Source organism: Cyprinus carpio, chromosome B17, assembly GCF_018340385.1.
Source record: "Cyprinus carpio isolate SPL01 chromosome B17, ASM1834038v1, whole genome shotgun sequence".
Lineage (NCBI taxonomy): Eukaryota > Metazoa > Chordata > Actinopteri > Cypriniformes > Cyprinidae > Cyprinus > Cyprinus carpio.
This window is the reverse complement of record NC_056613.1, coordinates 6,962,844-6,984,831: the sequence shown is the minus strand read 5'-3', so window position 1 is coordinate 6,984,831 and position 21,988 is coordinate 6,962,844. Positions and strand designations below refer to the sequence as shown.

Below are 21,988 nucleotides of genomic sequence, written 5' to 3'. Positions count from 1 at the left end.
AATTACACCAAAAATTACATTTTGGGAGAACTATCCCTTTAAGCAATACTGTTGAGCTCAGCAAATTGCTTCATTTCACTCAACATTAAATTTCACAGAGCACCAGATATGACTGCACAAATATTGACTTCTTTTCCCTGGGTGAGAAATATAGGAATGAGTGTTTGGGGAGATTGGGAAGAGAAAGTGAGATGATGAAGCGGGAGGTAAATGTATGAGCAATGTTCATTACAGAGTCTTGTGTCAGTGTGTGCTTGTAATACATGATGATGGGTATTTACTGATGTGTGGCATCAGTTATCTCCCGAGAGATGAGCAGCTGTTTCCTGCTGTTTCCTGCTAGTCATCCGCTGGTGCTCTGGCTGGGTCTCGGAGATAACCTCACAGATCATTGCAGTCAACAGTGATGCACCCTCCCTTTGCGTCAGAAAACAAATAGAAGCATGTAAACACAGTTAGATCTGCTTTATGTGATTACAATGAAAACTTCCGTGATATTAAACAGGCCACTGCTGTGCGCAGTCCTTCATGAGTCTCCAATCTTCATTACCATCGTAGACGCTAATTACAGTGGATAGCTTCCATTAGCATTGGTGTAATTGGGTAAATCTCATTACAACATTTCCAGCTCATATTTCACCCCAAAATCTAAACAAAATAAAAGAAACTGCATTTTGCATAATTAAACCAAGCTCATTTTTGTAGGACTATTTATGAGATCCTTTTTAAGGACCTTTTAATTTTGTGTTTTAGTTTAATTATGATTGTGAATTTTTGTGAATTTATTCTCATTTTTTATAATGTAAATAATATTTTTTTCACATTATTTTACAAATGAAATGGCATAAACAATTACATATATAAAATTAAATTTAATTAATTATAATATAGTAATTAAAATTGAAGTTAAAATATATTAATTTAATTTAAAATATAATAATACTATATATATATATATATATATATATATATATATATATATATATATATATATATATATATATACAATAAATACAATTTAAATAAAATCAACTTTAAAAAATAAAATAAATATAATAATACACTATAAAAATATAAATCACTTAATTTATTAATAATATTTTACTTTTTTATTCATATTTTCTCAATTTTCTTTATGAAATATCTGGTTTGTGATATAGGTTTCATGCATGACATTCATGCAAATAAGACAAAGCATATTCTTTTCAGTCATACCAGTTTATTACAGTGCATTATGGAAACTGATGATTAACATGCAACTACCTTGAAATACATAACTGACAATTCCCACAAACAGCACAACCAGAAAGATCTGAAAGAACCACAGGTAATTCTAGCTCTCAAGACCTGAGCTCAAGTGTATGCTGTGGTTTGGCATAGATATGTTCCCATGACAACTGAGGTTTGCTTGAGCTGAAGTGAAGCCAGATCAAGATCTGTGTCCTGCTTCCTACACACTCTCAGAGGGTGAACTGTGTCACGAGCATCGGACCTCGTGCTGTTATCTATTTATTCACATACTATGATATTTACCTCTTAAAAAATACCCGAGTTCCCACAACCACACTCAAGCTAAGTGAGATTTCAACTTTCAGTAATGACAACATTCTTTCTGATAAATAAACAGTTTTGATTTTTTTGAGTGATGTGGGGTTGAACCTCATATCTGCTGAATGGTTAATAGACTTTTGGGGCATTCTGTTTTGTTCTTATCTGATGTGTGTAAATCCAGTGTGCTTCCCCTTGAGCCACACACATGCCATGTGGTGTACTGATCAGAACTGAGGACACCTACGTGCTAGTTTACGATCTGTTATATTCCTGGGACATTCCCAATCTTTTTTGTCAGCTGAACCCCTTTGACCTAAATTATTTCTTTAAAGTGCCTATAAGATTTGCACTGAGTTGACATACAGCACCTGAGTTTAAATCCCAACTCAAGTACCTTTCCCGATCCTGCCTTACTCTCTCTCCCACTTCACTTTCTTTCAGCTCTGATCTGTCCTGTTATAATAAAGGCAAAACGCCAAAAATAAATCTTAAAATAAACACACACACATTAGCATGTTCTTGGTTCTTTGTTGTTGGTTAATGGTCACATGACATCCAGGCAAGCAAATAAAATATTTAAAGCAATCGTTCACAAAAAAAATGAAAATTTACTCACTCCCAGGCCATCCAAGATGTAGATAAATTTGTTTCTTCATTGGAATAGATTTGGAGGAATTTAGCATTACATCTTGCTCACCAATATATCCTCTGCAGTGAATGGGTGCCATCAGAATGAGAGTTGAGAGAGAGAACAGCTGATAAAAACATCACAATAGTCCACAAGTAATCCATACATTCCAGTCTATCAATCACCGTCTTGTGAAGCATAAATCTGTATGTTTGTGTGAAACAAATCCATCATTAAGATGTTTTTAAATTCAAACCAATGTTTCTGGCTAAAATACGAGTCCTCTATCCAAAATATTGCTTTCTCCAGTAAAATGTTGTCTTATATGTTGAGAAATATGCACAGATCAAGCACTGTTTACAAGCTGAAACAGTCAAATACAGTTTTAAACAAATATTTGGGTGTATTCTGATTCAGAGAACAACAGGGGATGGACGTTTCCACTGCAGGAAGCGTTATTACAGATTATGAGCTGGTGTTTTGCTAAGAAGTGATGGTTTAAAATTAAAAAGCCTTAATGTAGGATTTGTTATTAAATTCATGGACTGGAGTTGTGTGGATTACTTGTGATTTTGTTTTTTGGGTGAACCATTCCTTTCACAAGTTCGCACTTACATATAATCAGATTAAGCAAACAGTATGCATATTTGGCATGCTGTTCGAGTGGAGGGACAAAGGTAAATTGTCTGTATATACTTACATACAGTATATACTGTATATGTATACAAGTGTTTAATTTTAATTATTTTTATTTTATTTTAAAATGGTTAATGTATTTTTAGAATTTAATTTAACATTTTTATAATTTAATTAATTATTTGATTTCACTCACTGCAGTTTTTTTTCATAAGCCTCCAGGGGTTTACAAATTCGAGTTTGGGAAATCCCTTGTTATGCGACCAAATGTTGAGAAACGTTTTGCTGCAACAATGCAGGTATCCGTTCACCAATAAAAACAGTGAGCGGAGTTGTGCTTGATTTCAAACTGGCATGGCTTCTTTCGCAACCTCAGTCATGTAAGACATTCCTGTCTATCAGTGGTTACTCTAGCGTGTAGGCAGACCAAGGATTAAAACGCAAACGTTATAGCTTCTCATATTAACACATATAATTACATTCCGAAAAGTGTGATTGCGATAAGCTGTTTCCTTTATGTTCAGTTTAGGTCAATTGCTGTCATGGTGGAGCAGCACTTTGAAGAAAATCTAGCTAACCAAGTTAGTTAATGTTTGTTAAACTGTCAACATGTTTAGGAACTAACCTGAATAAAAACACATGGCAAGGAAACTTGCCCCCCTCAAGAGGCATGAGTCCAGGTTTGGGCAAAATTCAGAATGAAAGAATTTGTTGCATTCAGTTCATAAGTTGGAATATGACTTTTTTTTTTTTTTTTTTTTTTTGTCCAAAACTGTCAAGCCAACACTCAGATTTTGTCTTGGCAAAAATTGCTTTTCTAATTAAAAATATTCAGTCATGGGTATTATTATTATTATTATTATTATATTTTGTATTCATTTTAATTCTACTTCCTTACATTCAAATCCAAAAAGCAGTCTGCATTCTGTTTGCCTACATAATTCCAATTCAGGGACTGAATTAAAATCACACACAATCCTACTTCAGACTCTGATCTTTTAGTGATTAGCTCCTTTTCGCAGTGCATTAGGACGGATATGATGTGATAATGTTTAACAGACGATTTCACAACATAAATTACATGCATAGACAACACAAGTCACATTATTTCACAAGTACATTCAAGAGCTTCAAAGGCACCGTAAAACAAGTATCTTGACACAAAGATTAGGTCTGTAGCTACTGAACGGTACCATGCATGTCATCATGCTTATATGCTTATACTTATTATGTACAACTATGTACAATCAAAATCTCTCACATGAAAGAAATAACTAATTACCACTGAATCACATCAGCCTATATGTATGAAGACACATATATGTTACTGACTTACAGCTGTATTAACATAAATTAAAGCGCAATAAATATGTTGATAATGTAAATACAAGCAGGCAGCTTTCATATGTAACACTTGAAGAACTGAATTACTTGAAATGCAGGAAACCTTGTCACATAATTCACTTGACAACAAAAGTGAGCAATGGATGAGCAATGATTGTGGAATGGTAGCTTCAGGATGGTTCCTCTGTCTTCAGACAGTCCAAACACAGAATAACCTCTTCCAAACTGGAATATCACCAATGACTGAAGGCCTGCTAAACATGCCTTGAATATTTTTCAAGTTCTTCTGGCGATCGCAGTTGACAGGGCCCTCGGTCTCAAAACAATTATTGTAGTGGTTGATGGAACATAACTTATGCTTTTGACCTCACAGTTGGCTCTATCTCACTCAGTTAAAAGTGAATGCTATCAAGGAACTTAATCATAACCTTGTCTTCCAAAGCATATTGATTTTTAGATAGATCTGTCCAGTCCATAAATACTGTCCTCATCACATCAGATCATCTGAACTGCTGACTTGTTGAGTTGTGTGGTCTCCACATAGGTGGAAGTGGTTTGGTACAGCTCGATTTGGCCTGCTGGGTTTTTGGAAATGGATGTTTTGAACAGAGAGTTTCTGGAGGGTATGAAGCTGGTCTTGCACAGAGCCCCCCACAGGAAGTGCAGAACCGAGGGGCTGAGGAAGATGAAGACCCAGGGGTCAATGATGGAGTTTACCGAGAGGAATCGCAGAGCTATGAGATCAGTCTTGTTGCTGTCTCCAGGCTTTCCCATGGAGTTGATGTACACGCGGATCTAGAGAGAAGAAGGTAATTCAGAAGTGTCATCCATCCTTAACCACACATGGCACTTTGACAGATGATGCTGTCATAGGCACTGATTATTCAGAGCACAGTGATATTTACCAAAAGAAAGCAGAGAAGCATGAAGACACATATCTGTTTTCAATAAATCATATATCAAATGTCAACAGGAAAAAATTATATTTATTTTTCAGCGCAAAATAGCAACAACTGCAGATCTGAATTCTGCTCAGTCTAGATGAATTAAGTTCACTTTAATAGAGAGAATGAATGAGAGAGAGAGAGAGAGAGAGAGAGAGAGAGAGAATTAAGAAACGAACGAACGAACGAACGAACGAACGATAGATAGATAGATAGATAGAGAGATAGAGAGATAGATAGATAGATAGATAGATAGATAGATGAAGGTGGCAGCGGTGGATGGATGGATGGATGGATGGAGGGATGGATGGATGATAGATGGATGGAGGGATGGATCATCAAAATCATCATGTTGTGTAACAGCTGCTAGCACTAACTGTAATGAAAGCATTGTGGTGAAATATCTGGAGCCTCTGTATACACTGTCTGGTCCAAAGTATGGTTTGGATTTTGATTATTGATTTTAATAATTCATGTGCTTTTCCACATCCCACAAATCATATCTAATCGGATAAGTGAGAAACCATTATAGCTGTTGACATGCTTCCATAAGACTCAGTTCTCATTTATCAGTAATAATGATAGCATGGATCTCACGCACAAGATAATGTGCACAAATAGCATTACTTCTCATCAGCGAGTTATTATTCTAAAATTACAGATAAGACTTTAAAAAGCAAGAGACATATCAATCATTTTCCAAATTGATTCCAATTTAAGGAGCTTTTGCTTTTACTAAGATTTCAGCTTTAACTGAATGAGACAATTATGTGGGCACATGATTTTGGGTGTGCAACTCAAAAACATAAACAAACGTAACTATGGCACAGTCTGAGTTTGTGCTTTCTGACAACCATGGAAGCAGAAATATATATATAATCCACTTTCTAAATGTCTCCATCTTGGACTTCCCATCAATGAGTCATAAGGTCATTTTAAAAACTTTAGATCATTTCACAGTTTATTCTCATACAAATAACAGACACATAACAGAGCAAAAATGATTCATATTATTTTCCTCTTTTCCTAAGTTTGTTTACTTTTGCTCATAGTCTATTATGACAAAAGCCTTTGTTATGGTTTATTCCTCTATCAAACAAGTTATACTTTGAAATAGTTTTATTTGGTTAGGAAAACTATTTTTGCAAATCATCAAGGATGATGAAAGTATTATGAAATTCTCATGCACTGCATTTCATCAAACTGGAATCTTAAAGCTAATATGTGATCATCTCTTTGCATGTTTAAATATTTTCTCCTATTTGATTTTAACATGCAGAGACCACTGAAAGTTAGTCCAAAAGTTTGAACTTTTTCTAAACTGATACTGAAACATTTTTAATTAGTGCATATATACATTTTAAAAAATACTAATCATTTCTATTTTGGCAAGACAATTATTTCTCACATAGCATCAAATCTTAAGGAAGTGAGACAATTTTGATTATGCGTATCCATTTATCAGACTGGAGCCGTACATCATTGCATTTACCTACTATCCCATCAGTCAGAGGGCTGCTGGGATGTGAAATTATGTTACTTGTTGTAATTTATGCTGAAAGTCAATTGTCCTTGATAAACTCAATTCAAACCAGTGAATCAGCAATATGTTTGCAATGAGCTCTGAGTCATAAGGAGCAACTGTAATGCTTTAATATCCTTTCACCTACTGTTAATTATCATTCGTAAATAATTAACATGGGTAGCATTATTTTATATCTGCAATAATGTGTGTTTGAAGTTTCAGCTAGACTATATAAAACAATATCAGTCTGGCAGCATTAAGAGTGTTTGTGTGTGACAACCAGTTTAACTGATTTTCTCAAGAAGTAATTCACTCCAAGAAAAATACACTCCAGCTATCTAAATCTCACACTGGAAGCTTTGGGGAGATGAAATGATCATGGAAGCATGTGTGAAAGATCTTGGGTTTGTTCCATGGAAACAGAAGATCTCAGTGAGCTGTAGTGTCTTTTTCAAAATGCCTTATAAAGCACTAATAAAGTTCTCTGGCATTTGGTATCATGAATACCAGCTTCTCCAAGACAGGTCAAACCTCTTCATTTTTATCACCATTCCTCTCTGACAATGAACTAAATATGTGGTTACTTAGAAACCATAACATCCCCATGCCTAGTGACATGATCTATACTATTCATGCATCCATTATGTTGTTTGCTTTTGTTTTACTTTGTCCAATTCTAACCAGCTGGTTGTACATCTTGTTCTTTTAACAGGCTCAAGCGGCAAACTGTGCAAGTAGTTTAATATCTTTTTTCTAAAACTTCAAATCAAAAGAAACAAATGACAAAATAAACAATACTTATATTTTTAGAAATATTCTTGAGTTAAAAAAAAAAAAATTATTCGGCTACAAATGTGACCCTGGAGCAAAAACCAGTCTTTAGTAGCACAGGTATATTTGTAGCCATAGCCAACAATACATTGTATGGGTCAAAATTATTGATTTTTCTTTTATGACAAAAATCATTAGGATATTAAGTAAAGTTTATGTTCCATGAAGATATTTAGTAAATTTCCTACCGTAAATATATCAAAACTTAATTTTTTATTAGTTCTATGCATTGCTTAGGACTTCATTTGGAGAACTTTAAAGGCGATTTTCTCAATATTTTGCTTTTTTTACACTCTAAGATTCCAGATTTTCAAATCGAATTTGCATCTCGGCTTAATATTGTCCTATCCTAAAAAAACATACATGCATCAATAAAAAAACTTATTTATTCAGCTTTCAGATGATGTATAAATCTCAAATTGACCCTTATGACTGGTTTTGTGGTCCAGGGACATAAATATATAAATAAAAATATAGAATTATAGTGTAATTTATTGCAGTTAAATGATATCTAATATCTATATTAACATCTGTATTAATTGTTTTATTAATTTTATTTAGAATATATATATATATATAAATTATATATATATATAAATTATATAAATATAAATTATATATATACATATATATATATATATATATATATATATATATATATAAATTACATTTAGCAGAATTCAATAATGCATCATGGGCTTGTCAATATTTTAGTGAATTTCTTAAATCACTTTTCCTCATCTTAATAAAACACTGTAAGTCTTACCATTAATGGCAGGGAACAAATGACAAATATGACTGTCATGAAGACCAGGAGAATGAGATGTTCCACCTCCTCTGCCCATGAGAAGTACCTCCTGTCCCTTTTACTCCGGGTCTGCACTGATCCTCGGTTCATTTTGCGCCTCCGGTACATTAACACCAGATGGTAAACTACAAAACAGTTGCATGCCACCATAACTACAACAATGAGCAGTATCACAGTGGCATAAATGTTGGCATACGCCCGGTCCTCAATTCCCTCTGGATTCATGGCAATAAAACACCACGTCCCGGGACAGTATTGAACATACTTCCCAAAGCCTGCAAATGGCATTAAGCAGAATAAAAAGCAGACTAGATAAATGCAAGGGATTGTGATGTATCCGCAGCGTTTGGTGACGTGCCTCCCGTAGTGGTATGGGTACCCGATGGAGAGGCACCTCTCCAGTGCCATGGCGAGTAGGATGGAGAGCGTTGCCAGACTGAAGAAAGTCATGGCAAATCCAAAATATTCACACACTGCATGAGTCTCGCTCAACCCAACCAGTGTGGTGTTGGTTAAGTATGCAGTCTGCACCAGGGGACTGATCAAGCAGGTTCCCGTTAGATCCGTAATGACCAGCGTGGTCACCAGCAAATGGAACAGAGACTGTCGCCGCCGGTTCTTCTCTTTCCTCCTGCGGAACTCCAGGAGAACCAACGCAACCAGGTTCCCGAGAACTCCAGCTGCGAACATCATCGCGCTGATGGCTGGGCCACCGTTCTGCTCCAAGTGCAGCATTTCAGTACAGTTTGGGTTTACTGTGCCCATTACTGCCAGAGAAGTGCTAAAACTCCTGTTGTAGACCTTCATGGAACTTCTTCTCAAAGTTCTCCAAGCTTCTTTGAACTAGCTGAGGTTGGCATGATTGAAAGCAAACTCTACATTAGAAAACTGCATTTAGTTAGTCAGTGTTTCTTGTCTAGAATGGCTCACCAGGGTATAGGAATGGAGCTCATCAATGCAAGCATGGTGTGCTCCAAAAAACAGATCCATGCAAGTATTGCAATGCCTCTGGAGTCAGACAGACTTGCCTCTTTGCTTGCCCCATGCTCTCGAAGGCAAAGAGGCAGTGGGAGAATGTAGTGTGAGCCATGAGTTCCTCCGCTGAATGAGCCGTTGACTGGTGAAACAACGTCATTGTCTTGACCCCACCCTCCTCACACACACACACACACACACTGATCCAGACACAGCAATGAGAAATTCGAGCTTCCTTAAAACCTCATGTGCCGTTGTAACTTTATTTCCTGACTGTTTGGGGTCCCAAAGTGCTCTGTGCTGTGTGTGTACAAATAATATTATTAAAATTGCTATTATAATACAAAAAAAAATTGCTTGAATGAGTCTCTTGAAGATTACATGTGAAATAAGTAATTCAATTTGCCTTTATGAAAGAATGAGCTTTAAAATGGCCTCTGATTAAACAATGACCACTATCCTTGAAATGACCAATAAGTAAATAATAAATAAATAATCAAATAAACATATCCGTTGTCTAAAATGTTGTGCTCTTGAGTTCTCATCAAATAACATTTTTTGAAAGAAATTAAATTAAAGAATCCTAAAGTTATAGTGGTTTCCATAAAAATATTAGCAGCACAACTGTTTTCAACATTGTTAATCATAAGAAATGTTTCTTAAGCACCATATCAGCATATTAGAATGATTTATATTTCAGGACCTTTTGAAAATGGCCCAAACCCAACAGCTCAGTTGGCATCTTTCCCGCTATCATTTCTGCGGTCATCTTTTCCTTATACTTACATAAATAAACTTACTTCCTCTTGCTGTAACAGTTTGTGAATGCTGAAAGATGTTTAGAATTTTCCAAGGCTTTAAGGTTGGGCATGGACTTATCTGAGCTCACAACATGCTGCTACACGTCTTCCCAGAAGGCAATGTGTTTTTCTTTTTTTTTTTTTTTTTTTTTTACTTTAGGGCTTCCTGGTCCTTTCTGTGCAATGTTTTATGATTTGATAAAACAGCATTTACAATAACATTTCTTCCATATACTGCTGTGTTTTTAATGTTTTGTTCATATTATTAACTGTGTAGGCATATTTTGGCCCAAGTAACACCTTTTTCCTTGATTGTGAAGCTTCAGTTAGGCCTGCTGCAGTGATGGCTGTATTTGTAGAGCTCTCCTCCTGCACCATATTGTCTGATGTTAATAAGCATATGTAAATACACTGAATGTGCCCAAATGGTTACAGCACAAATAGCTTGTTAAGCTCACACTGACAGGCCAAATTTGGTTATAAACGACGTGAAACTTGAAACGTCTGCACTGAAGTTGAGGAACATCACAGGAACATCAGGACACGATCAAATCCCAGTTAGGTTAAGCAGACAAAAGACACATCCAATAGCAAAACCATAAAACAAGGAAGACTTTTTGTACAATTTATGACAAAAGTTTGATTTGCAACACACACACACACACACACACACACACACACACACACACACACACACACACACACACACACACACACACACACACACACACACACACACACACACACACTTTTACGGGGTTAAACATTACAAACTAGCCACACGGCTGTTAATACTAGTTAGGTTTGGTGTTATTTGTTTTCATCTCGCGCCCTCTATATGTCAAATAAGGTACTGATCTATATATATTTTGACTTTAATTCAACAAGGGTGCATTAAATTGATCACAAATGACAGTAAATACATATATGTTACAAAAGATTTATTTTTCAAATAGGCTACATGCTGTTCTTTTGACCTTTCTGAATCCTGAAAAAAAATTAAACAGCACAACTGTTTTCTTATATATATATATATATATATATATATATATATATATATATATATATATATATATATATATATATATATATATTTTTTTTTTTTTTAATATTTTTAAATATTTTTTATCAAATAAATCTTACCAACACAAATTTGAACATTATTGGGTATTAAATCAAATGACTTCAAATGTGATCTTTTGTCATTGCTTGAACTGTTTGACAAACAGGTGTTTAGGAAAGTGCTGCAGTGGAGTTTGTTGTTATTCTGTGAACCGAGAGAAGATAAAATGCAAATGGCCTTTCACCCTTAGGCACCTATTGCCCTGTTGGACATCTTTTGTTAGTAGTTAAAAAAGTGTCATTGGATACTGCTTTAATTTATTTGTGCATGTATTAGGCTAATTAATTATTTCAATTAGTAAGCATTAAATATTTACCAAGCAAATCTTTCAGAAATAAATGTAATTTATTGTTCTATATATATATATATATTTTTTATGTTTACATTTATTTATTTATTTTTACTCTTGGTTTAAAGACTGACTCACCAAAATAAATAAATAAATAAATAAATTTTTCAACATTTCAATGGTTTCATTAACTTTGCTCTGAGTCTGACTTAGGCTACAAACTCTGACCTGGGCTTCAGTACGTTTCCAATGAGTAATCATTTCTTTTCACTCAAGATCAGATTCAGTTACACTGATTATATGCTTAATTTTCATGCATTGTTTACAGAATAATTTGTTATAAGAGAAAAGTTTAAGCCAGGGCACAACTCAGAAATATCCTCTTGTTCTAGACTTTATGATTTGTGCCATAGGCCTCCAAACGTTATTTAGTTAGTTAGTTAGTTAGTTAGTTAGTTAGTTACTCAATTTCCAGATTCGATGTCCATGTTAGTCCAACAGTGTCCAGTATTCATATAGGAATGGCCACTAGATGGTACCACAAACAAGAAAGAGAAAGTTAGTAGTTTTCATGCTGAATGAAAAACCACGAAATAAAAAAAAAATATATATATAATATACATACAGCTTGTGTATATGTGTCAAAAATAATCAGTCATTTACACAATATATGCCTCATACACAAAGGAAAGTATGTATTGTGCATTGTATTCACAATGCAAATGCGAACATAATAGTAATTGAACTAAAAAAACCGAACATTGTCTTTGATGAGCCTCAGAAGTGATACTCATCCATCTGTTATCCAGTATTTACACTTCTTAAATTGATTAAAGACTATCTAAAATAGTACTAGAACAGAAATAATTGGATTAGTCTAAAGCAATCTACTCAGCAAACTGTCAGGTAAAACAGGAAAAGTAAAACTGACTATTAAAGGATATTTTATAGCTACGTTTCTATACAATACAACTTCAAAATAATATAAAACATACATTTTATGATACATTTGATACATAATATAAATTATAGAAACACCCGAAAATGTATTTATTTTCATTAAATAGACTTCCTAATAAATTTCGCCATTAAATAAACGTCCGCGTGTCCTCCCACAGTCCCTCCTGTTAAAAAAAGTCTCTTCTCTTATAAATGTAATGAAATGCAGATGGTGTCCCGTGTGTCACCCGTCAGCCAATCACCGTCCGCGTGTCCTCCCACAGTCCCTCCTGTTCAGTGCCTGGATCAGAAAACTTTCCAGCTTCATGCCTCACATCAGCGCGCACTCAACTCATTCAAACTGAGTGTGCCGCGTGAATACAAGCTGCATGTGTACCAACTGTTCATTAATGACCTGGGACAAAATAGCAGTCTTCTTTTTACAACTTTCATGGACAGTTCAGCATGTCACAGCCATTCACAGACATGACATCTATCCATATGGGATGTTTTACGGCGATGCTGCTCTGCAAGCAGGGGACGATGAGACTTCTGAAGTGATCACGCTCACCAAACCCATGTACTTCTATGAGGCGTCCTTCAATAACTTATATGTGAGTACATCAAACGTCTAATAATGTTTTGTTGTTGCTGCTTTGCTTTTATTTTACCTTTAGAAATCTCATATCCCTCTGGGGAATATGGATAAAATTGTAAAAAAAAATAAAAATAATAATAATAATAATTGTTATGTTGTCTGTATGACTTGTGTTAAGAATATACAAATGTCTGTCATTTCTTATTATTATTTACATTTATTTTCATAAATAAGAGTTACTTTATCATTAATTAAATTCAAGGTGGTCAAAAAACTTAAACTAGCTTATTGCTGTAAGTTGTAACTCTGATTTTATTCTATACTAATTATAAGAATTTGACCCCAAAATTAGATCATTATAGACTTTACTCATTCTGTTTTGTGTCTCGTTCCAGGTGGCCACCAATGGAATCATCTCAACTCAGGATCTTCCCATGGAGAAGCAGTATGTAGATGACGGCTTCCCCACCGACTTCCCTGTCATCGCCCCCTTCCTGGCTGACATTGACACCAGCAAAGGAAAAGGATCCATCTTCTACCGGCAGACGGAGTCTCCTACCGTGCTGAAGCGGGCAGAAGCGGATGTCAAGAGAGGCTTTCCAGATACCACGTTCACCCCAACCCATGCCTTCATTGCCACCTGGGAAAATGTGTCCGCTTATGAGGAGGTCACCCGCAGCTCTAGACCATCCAATCGGGTAAGAGAACTGCTTAGAGTGGTACTAAATGTGACCCTGGAGGTCTGGAATTCCCAGAGCTCTTTTTAGGCTGGGGTTATCAAAGCTGGTCATCTGTTGTCTGTCCTAATCTCAGGCCTAGAGGGTGTCAGAACATACAATAGCGTCTCCCACTTACCTGCTAATCCATCCCAGAGCTGTTCATTTTACCTGCCATTCACAGGAACAATTTGAGGCATTGAATTGCTCCTAATTGTCCATGTCACCACAGTGATTAGGTCTTCTTAACACCTCACATACCACAGAAATGCTTGGGAAGGTTTTAGATGATTAAAGCCACAGTATTTCTCAGGGGTCTGATAGGCTTTTTGAATCCAATATAGGGGTTTCATTCAGGGTTGTTAAGACATCAAGCACATTACCTGAATTGTTTATTGCACAAGTACAAAAAAAAAAATCAAAAATGTATTTCTATTAATATAATAAAGATTATATTTAATAATAAATAAAATATAACAAAGTAAATCAAAATTGTTTTTAATGAAACATTAAAAAAAATGGCAATCCTAGTTTAATTGCTATGTGAATTATACTTGCATATATAATGTACATACATAATGCATAATACATAATATTATATTTAGCACTGATTTTCTCTAATGTCCATCAGAATAGCACTGCAATCTGTTATGAGTCATGATCCACCATTTGGAGTTGCTTTATAATATTAGACACAAAATCTGATGGTAAATTGTGAAGTGAACACTAGTGCATAGAAGTCTTTTTTTTTAAAAAGAAATTAATACTTTTTATTCTGCAGGTACACGTTAAATCATCAAAAGTGACAGTAAAGACATTTGAAATGTTAGAAAGATTTATATTTCATTTACATGCTGTTCTTTTGAGCTTTCTATTCATTGAAGAATCCTAAAAAAAAAATAATGGTTTCCATGTTTTTTAATCACAAAATTTTTAATTCTAACCATATTTTACAGTATTGCTGTTTTACTATATTTTTGATTAAATAAATGCAGCCTTGGTGAGCATAAGAGATGTTTCAAAAATATCATAAAAAAAATCCTACTGACCCCAGACCGTCATGTAAGCGCTTTCAAGTATTTATATGCACAAAAGCCCGGTTTGTGTTGTTTATAAGGTCACATTAAGACCTTAATATTAAGAATACTTAAGTTTATTAATTCAGTGATGTTACAGGGGTCTACAGTTGTTGGTGTGTAAGTGGAGTGATTTCAGCTAAAATGGAACTGAATTCTGGTGTTTTTGGTGTATTCTAATGGGCTTTAATGAATGGGTCATTCTTTAAGCCTTTTTAGTGCACATTCGGCTCTCTCATCCAGACAGCTGAGCAGAAACAGCTGCATTGCTCATGAAGTATATCATTTGTTATTCATTAGTTCCGGAAGCAGCATTTCTTCTCTTGTTTAGGTTGCATAAGGCCATGCTCATGTTTGCATTATCAGAGTAAATATTATCAGGAATTTCCCTCTATCTATCAGGAATATACTCTGTGACACAAGCTCACAACTGGCGGATGTTCAGTGAAAGAACAATGCTAAATGCAAACAATAAAAGCCACTAAACAGTATTACATGTTACAATATATATCATCACAGTCAAAGCTATAAGTCACAAAGAATAAACTAAATACTAGTATGGCAATCAAGCTGTCATAAAAATAGATACTCCACATTTAGATGTTTAACACTTGTGATAAATGAGCTCAATACTTTTGGCCTCCTGCTGTTTGGCTCATGCAGGGTTACTGGGTGGAAAGTCAAACCGCAGTCATCTTTCTTGACTAAAGAGTTGCATGCTTTTAGAACTGTTTACTATCTTAAGCAATGTTTGCTTACTAAATGTTACTTGATTGCAATAAAAGAGCTTTAGGCCAAAGGGCTTGTTTGAAGAAAGCACATCCTTGAGTTGATTTACTACATTTCCGTTTAGTCTCTCCACAGAGAGTTTGCTGAAGCTCAGGGGGTCTAAATGGTGAAATCTCTGGAGGATATCTTGTGTTTGCCTTTGGGATTTAAACCACTTTATCTAGTCTCGTGTCTCCTGCAGTCCACCACATGACTGTCTGTCTGCAGACGTCTCATGGATTGAAGAAGTAGGAGCTTATGGAGGTCTTACTCCATGAATGGAGGACACATAGTACCAATTTGTTATTATGATAAAATATTATGATTTTCAAAAAATATAAAGCAGCAAAAAGCAGTTTTAATGCTGATAATAATATGAACCATTATTAATAAGTGAACACCAAATTAGCATATTAGAATGATTTCTGAAGGATCATGTGACAATTCTTTCAAAAATATTAAAAAAGCGTAATTATTCTAAACTTTAAAGTTAATATATAATCTAAAACATACATTTATCAAGACGTTAAGAACAAAAAAATACTGTAATAATGTTGATAGTATTTTTGTTCTCATGGTGATGATTACTGTAATAGTATTGTTGTAGGACCATCTCAAGTCCATAGACCCCTTCATTGTGGGGTCCTAATTCTTCTTTTTGTACTATAACATCTTTAAACAATCTTGTTTATGGGTGTGTTTCTGCACTGCTTCGAGGCAGCGTGGTCCTGCAATTAGGAGTTTGAAGCTGAAGGCAGCAGGGCTGGGTGAGGGGATCCAGGAGGGATGCATGCTGGGGAATGAGGCAGCCCGAGGCTCTCTGAAAGCCAGATGCAGCATTGTCTCTCTGGAATTGGGGGGTTGTTTTGTGGAGGTGATGGCTCCACTCGGGGACAGCTTAGATTACTAAACACAGGAGAGGAATTTCACACACATCCTCTGTGTGTGTACATGAGAGACTGGAAAGGGGCAAGGGCTTCTTAATATCTGTGTTGAAACATCATTAGGATGTCTTGCAGGAAAAGCTTACTTAAAGGGATAGTCCACCCAAAAATGAAAACTCTGTCATCATTTATTTACCCTCAAACCTGTATGAGTGTATTTTTCTACGAAACACGAAAGAAGATATTTTGAAGAATGTGGGTAACCAAACTGTTGCATTACCAAAATGTAATGCAACTTTCCCCATTTTTGCAGCAAATGCACCAAGCTTCCTTATTTATATATCACATTTCACTTGGAAATATGTTAAATTACGTAACATTATGATGTAAAATGGGTTGCAAACAGCCTTATGTTGATTGCAAGTTTTGCAATCACAGAAAAGGATAGTAGGGAACTTCAGTTAGAATCAGTGTTGTAATTTTTTTTATTAAAACTATTCAAACATTTTAATTAAAACAAAGCTGAAATAAAATAAATAAAAATATTAGATGAAAAAATTACAAATGTTTCATTAGCAACTACCTAAAATAAAACTGAAAACTAAAATTACTAAAATTAAAACTGAAATGAAAATAAATTAAAGCTAATCAGAGATATTTAAATAAAAATAAAACTAATAGAAATGACAGAAGCGTACACACCACACACATGCACAAAACATTAACATTTTATCTCAAGCTAGTTGCCAAGGCAATTCACTCACACACACACACACACACACACAAAAACACACACACACACACACAAGTGTGTCTTCCTCACACAACCCTCAGATGGGGTATAGGTCTTGACCCCTTGCTTGTTTAGAGCGAAAGCAAAAGTGACATACTGTATAACAAATTTGTTACTAATTCAGAATACTAATAAATACAGTAAATACTATAATAGTGTATAATACTATGTACTACTAAAATAACTTGACATGGCCAAGGGTGACACTAGACTCCTAAAATGTTTTTAATGATCTGTTAAATGCAGTAAAACTAGGTGTGAAAAACACCAAAAGGGGGCAAGAGACACTAGTGAGGCACATTTGGTGGGCTTGTAAAATCAGTGAAGTTGTTAGAAACACCATATTTGGATTTTAGCTGAAGCTCTAGATGGTAGATGTTTTCAGTGCTGTTTAAGATATACAGAAAACAAATCTCTTTTAGAGACCACTTTGTCCAAAAGTAAGGGGAAGGAAGCTAAGTAAACTATTTTAGATAGATTTACAGTATATAATGGAATATATGCAGGTGATATGTTTTGAAGGTTTTATAACCTTCTAAAGTTCTGCACAGATTCTGGAGTAATGGTCTTCTCTCTTCAAGTAAATACATTCCAAGTGGTGCTTGCGTACAATGAGAGGGATACTTATGCACTCTTCCTATACCCTGAGGATGGCCTGCAGTTTTTTGGGTCACGGCCCAAGGAATCTTACTATGTCGAAATTGAGCTTCCAGCTCGTGTGGGCTTCACCAGAGGAGAGCTGTCCTTCCTCTTCTTTTCCCGGACAGAGGGGCCATACTACAGCGTCACCAGCGATGAGCAGTCCGTCAAAAACCTTTACCAGTAAGCATCAGAGCAATTACCATTTTAAAACGGGGCTTTGTTAAAATAACATTTTCTTTTGGAAATAATACAGAAAATTACTCAAAAATAATAATAAAACAATTTATTATATTATTATTAGATTGTTATTAAATGTTATTAATTTGTGTTTTTCATAAATAAAAATTTGTGCTGTCAAACGATTAATCGCATACAAAATAAAAGTTTTTGTTTGCATAATATATGTGTGTGTTCTGTATATATTTATTATGTATATATAAATACACATACAGTATATTTTGAAAATATTAACATGTATTTACGTCTATATTTATATTCATATAATTGATATTATAAATAAATATATCTAATACTGTATATAAACAACATATTTTTCTCTGAAATACATGCATGTCTGTGTATTTATATATACATAATAAATATACACAGCACACATACATATATTATGCAAATAAAAACTTATTTTAGATGTGATTAATCGCGAATAATCGTTTTACAGCACTAATAAAAATCTAATTTAACAAAAACATTGTATTTATATATTATATTATATTATATTATATTATATTATATTATATTATATTATAGATATTACAAACAGCTGTGCTGAAATTTGTGAAAACCATGATATATTTTTGTTCAAGATTCTTTAATGAATAGAAAGTTGAAAAAAATTAACTTTGAAGTCTTTTGTAATATTATAAGTATCTTTACTGTCATTTTTAACCAATTTAATGCATCCTTGCTGAAGAAAAAAAATAAAATGTTTATTTGATATACATTTATGAATTTATATTAATAATATTACATATTTTATATTATATTGTAAATGTATATATTATATTATAATAGCTATTTGTTTATATTTTATTTTAATATTTATTTTATTTATATAATAAAAGAAAAACAGTAATTTAAAGATTTCTCTTTGATTCATTTTAAACGAAATTTTAATTGCCATGATTAAAATTATAATATTGTAATTTAATATTATAACTCTCTTCAGAAAAGGAAACATAGGAGAGCGTGGAGTTTGGCTCTTCCACATTGGAAACAGATATTCCTTCCAGAATGTTGTTCCTGCACAGCATGAGGCTTTTTTCACCAAAGCTCCCCCAGTCCTGGATGCCGTGCTCCCTGATGAAGACTACTCAGAAACAGATGAGGAAGAGTATGATCCCATCGATCCTGACTTCCAAGATCCCACCACAACAGAGTTTCTTGAGCCAGAGAAAGACTCCTCAATACTGGAGCGTCTCAACCAGGAGGTGCATCTTGGTCAGTCTCCTCCTCAGCCCTCAGAGTCTGGTCCAGGTGAGTTTCCTCAGCCGGATCCCCATAGTCTTCCCCCAGAGGACGTGACCCAGCCCCAGCAGCCATTACCAAAGCACGCAATTCTGCAGGTGTACCCAAACCGTGTGAAGGATGTCCCACCTTCTGGTGGTCAAGTGTTCAGTGTTGAGGAGAAAGTGGACTTTGACTCTGGAGGTGAGAGCTGAATGATTGTGATCCACAACCAATATTGAAATATATATCGAATTAACCTTTTTTAAGCACCACCCTAAAAATGTTACTGACCAATTGTACTTTAGCAACTTTTTACCATCTGCCATCTTTTGCTCATTTCTAATGTATGTTACTTAGTGTGTTTAGACACCAGTGTTGTTATCATTAACTAAAAGTAGCTAATTTTAAATTTAAATTTTCCAGAATTGAAATAAACCTAAATAAAATGAAATATAAATATTACATGAAAAACTCACAAAAAAGAATCAAAAAATTAAATGTGAAAACAAAAAAAAAACTAAACAAATGGCAAAACATAAAAATAAAAATACTTTTTTAATAATTGTACTGTAAAAAAACAAAGAAAACAAAAAAGTAAAAAAAAAAAATATATATAAATCATAATTCATAATATATTTATAATAATATTAATAATAATAACAAACTAAATAGAAAAAATGTCAACATATAATTAATAAAACTTAAAATCTAGAAATTTAAAAATAAAAAACTTAAAAAATGTTAAATGATAATTCAAAATATTAATAATAGTATATAAAATAACACTGAAATAACACTGTTTATTATCAAGTAGTATATCCATAATTATTATACACTGAATAATATTACATACATTTTTATCACTTAAGACCACTTTTAGCTTTACAAATTATAATATACTTTAATATTTGCAAATGGACACATAATTTGCTGAGCATTTACACCAACAAAATAATTAATTTTTTCTCTTCTCTCCAAAAACACCATTAATGGCCAAAAAGAATTTCAGTTAAATACAAAAACTTTAAAAATTCCCTTACATGGGCATGCATGCAAGTGTTATTATTTTTAGTCTGCTATTTTTTTAATGCACAATTAATTTGATTCATATATTATCTGACTCAGTATTGTGACTTCCTATTATTCAGTTGTATCTGTCTAAACAATCCAGAGAGAACTCAAGATTGTGTACTAGAAGTTAACTTATGACTGAGTTTGACTTTACTAGCCTATTTAAGAGCAATTTGTCTCTCTTTCCGCTCTCTCCTGCAGTGATCCATTACTCAACCGATAATAAAGAGACATGTGAGCGCTTCCAGCAGCAGTGCAGTCAGAACGCACACTGCACAGACTATTCTACAGGCTTCTGCTGTCACTGCAACTCAGGATTCTACGGCAACGGCCAGCACTGCCTGCCAAACGGTAAGACTGGGGCTGTAAAAAGAGCCGTTGTAAAAGCCACACACAACATGACCTTGTTCTGAAAGTATGAACAACATTTGCAATGCATCTCTGGGGATATATTAGCAGTGTTTCTCTTTCCAACACACTATTTTTAAGAGTAAAAATGTATATTTTTGTAATGCAAAGGAATTTGTAGATAAAACTTTGATTTGGCACACACTTTTAGGTATGCAAATTCCAAACAGTTATTTCCTGTCAAACTTGGGTCTTTTACTGACTGCTTCACTTGCGTGCCGAGTGGCCGCTAATTGTCTGTAATTGGCGAACGCTTGTGTTAACTGGCTGCGGTAATACCCACAACTTATTCCACAGTCTTTTTATTAAGAGTTGTGGCTGCCACACCTACTTTGTGGGAGGTTTTATGTCGGAAACACTTGGTCTTTTGGAAAACCTGAGTGGATTTCCCTAGTGAATCATTCGGCGGCCCTCATGGGGCTTGAGAAACAGGATCTTTTCAAGACAATGACATCACATTGGAATTGTACGACTGTAATTTACCTGTGAACATCGACTCTATGCTTATGTGTGAAAGAAATCTTGAGCCCTATTTCAGAGTCAAGTCTGGCTTGTGCTGAATGACAGACATTTGTGTCTGAGAGAAAATATTCAGTGAAAAGCTTCCTCACCTGTTGGATAGGCATGTGTATACAGTAGGAGCTTTGTGTGGCTGGTGAGCGAGGTGGTGTAGAGGGAAAACTATCCAAAACCACTCTGAAACAGCTGAGTAACTGGAGAAATTGTAGCTTTTGAGAGCAGTTTGTAGATTAAAGAAATACCCCGAAATGTTTTTTTTTTTCTTAATGGGGTCATCGGATGCGACATGCACTTTTACAAGTTGTTTGAACTGAAATGTGTGTTGGCAGTGTGTGTATACAACCACCCTATAATGAAAAAAATCCACCCAGTGTTTTTTTTTTTTTTTTTTTTTTTTCGTTAAATAATTTCCCCTTTCTCAAATCGAGCCAATGTCTCACAGACCCAGGCCTTCCCACGATTGTTGATTGACACTGGCGTTTTACCTTAGACCCGCCCTGAGTGAAAAGTCAGCAGCCCTCCATTGTTTCGACACCGGAGCAGATGTAGACAAAAATGTCTCCTAAGCGAGTGAGGTCTTCTGTTGTTGAATATAATAATGAACATAGCAGTCGTCATTTACTCCCGACATCTGAGCTGCTGAAGATGCAGTG

General features: G+C 34.6%; 2 protein-coding genes across 18 annotated transcripts in view; one reads left to right on the top strand and one right to left on the bottom strand.

The window, feature by feature from the left end:
- Positions 1 to 1,199: 1,199 nt before the first annotated feature.
- Positions 1,200 to 9,582, bottom strand: LOC122140122 (prostaglandin E2 receptor EP2 subtype-like). The gene is made up of 2 exons (XM_042741945.1): positions 8,226 to 9,582; positions 1,200 to 4,954 (listed from the first exon to the last, which is right to left on the bottom strand). Exons 1-2 carry the CDS (start codon positions 9,072 to 9,074, stop codon positions 4,655 to 4,657), a joined length of 1,149 nt encoding a protein of 382 aa, XP_042597879.1. The 5' UTR covers positions 9,075 to 9,582; the 3' UTR covers positions 1,200 to 4,654.
- Positions 9,583 to 12,697: 3,115 nt separating this feature from the next.
- The window catches only part of nid2a (nidogen 2a (osteonidogen)), a 65,436-nt gene continuing 56,145 nt past the window's right edge, over positions 12,698 to 21,988 (top strand). For 12 of the 17 annotated variants that reach the window (XM_042741927.1, XM_042741926.1, XM_042741934.1 and 9 more), the window contains exons 1-5: positions 12,698 to 13,007; positions 13,387 to 13,689; positions 17,809 to 18,050; positions 19,057 to 19,538; positions 20,610 to 20,759. In XM_042741927.1, the coding sequence (XP_042597861.1) occupies positions 12,783 to 13,007; positions 13,387 to 13,689; positions 17,809 to 18,050; positions 19,057 to 19,538; positions 20,610 to 20,759 (1,402 nt within the window). In that variant the 5' untranslated portion in view covers positions 12,698 to 12,782. The remainder of the gene's footprint in view (positions 13,008 to 13,386; positions 13,690 to 17,808; positions 18,051 to 19,056; positions 19,539 to 20,609; positions 20,760 to 21,988) is intronic. The other 5 variants (XM_042741932.1, XM_042741929.1, XM_042741935.1 and 2 more) reach the window with 1 other exon arrangement.

Coding starts and splice junctions, on each gene's coding strand:
- LOC122140122 (XM_042741945.1), bottom strand. CDS start 9,074: ATGAAGGTCTACAACAGGAGTTTTAGCACTTCTCTGGCAGTAATGGGC. Junction 4,955..8,225: donor TTTGTTCCCTGCCATTAATG/GTAAGACTTACA, acceptor TCTTCTCTCTAG/ATCCGCGTGTACATCAACTC.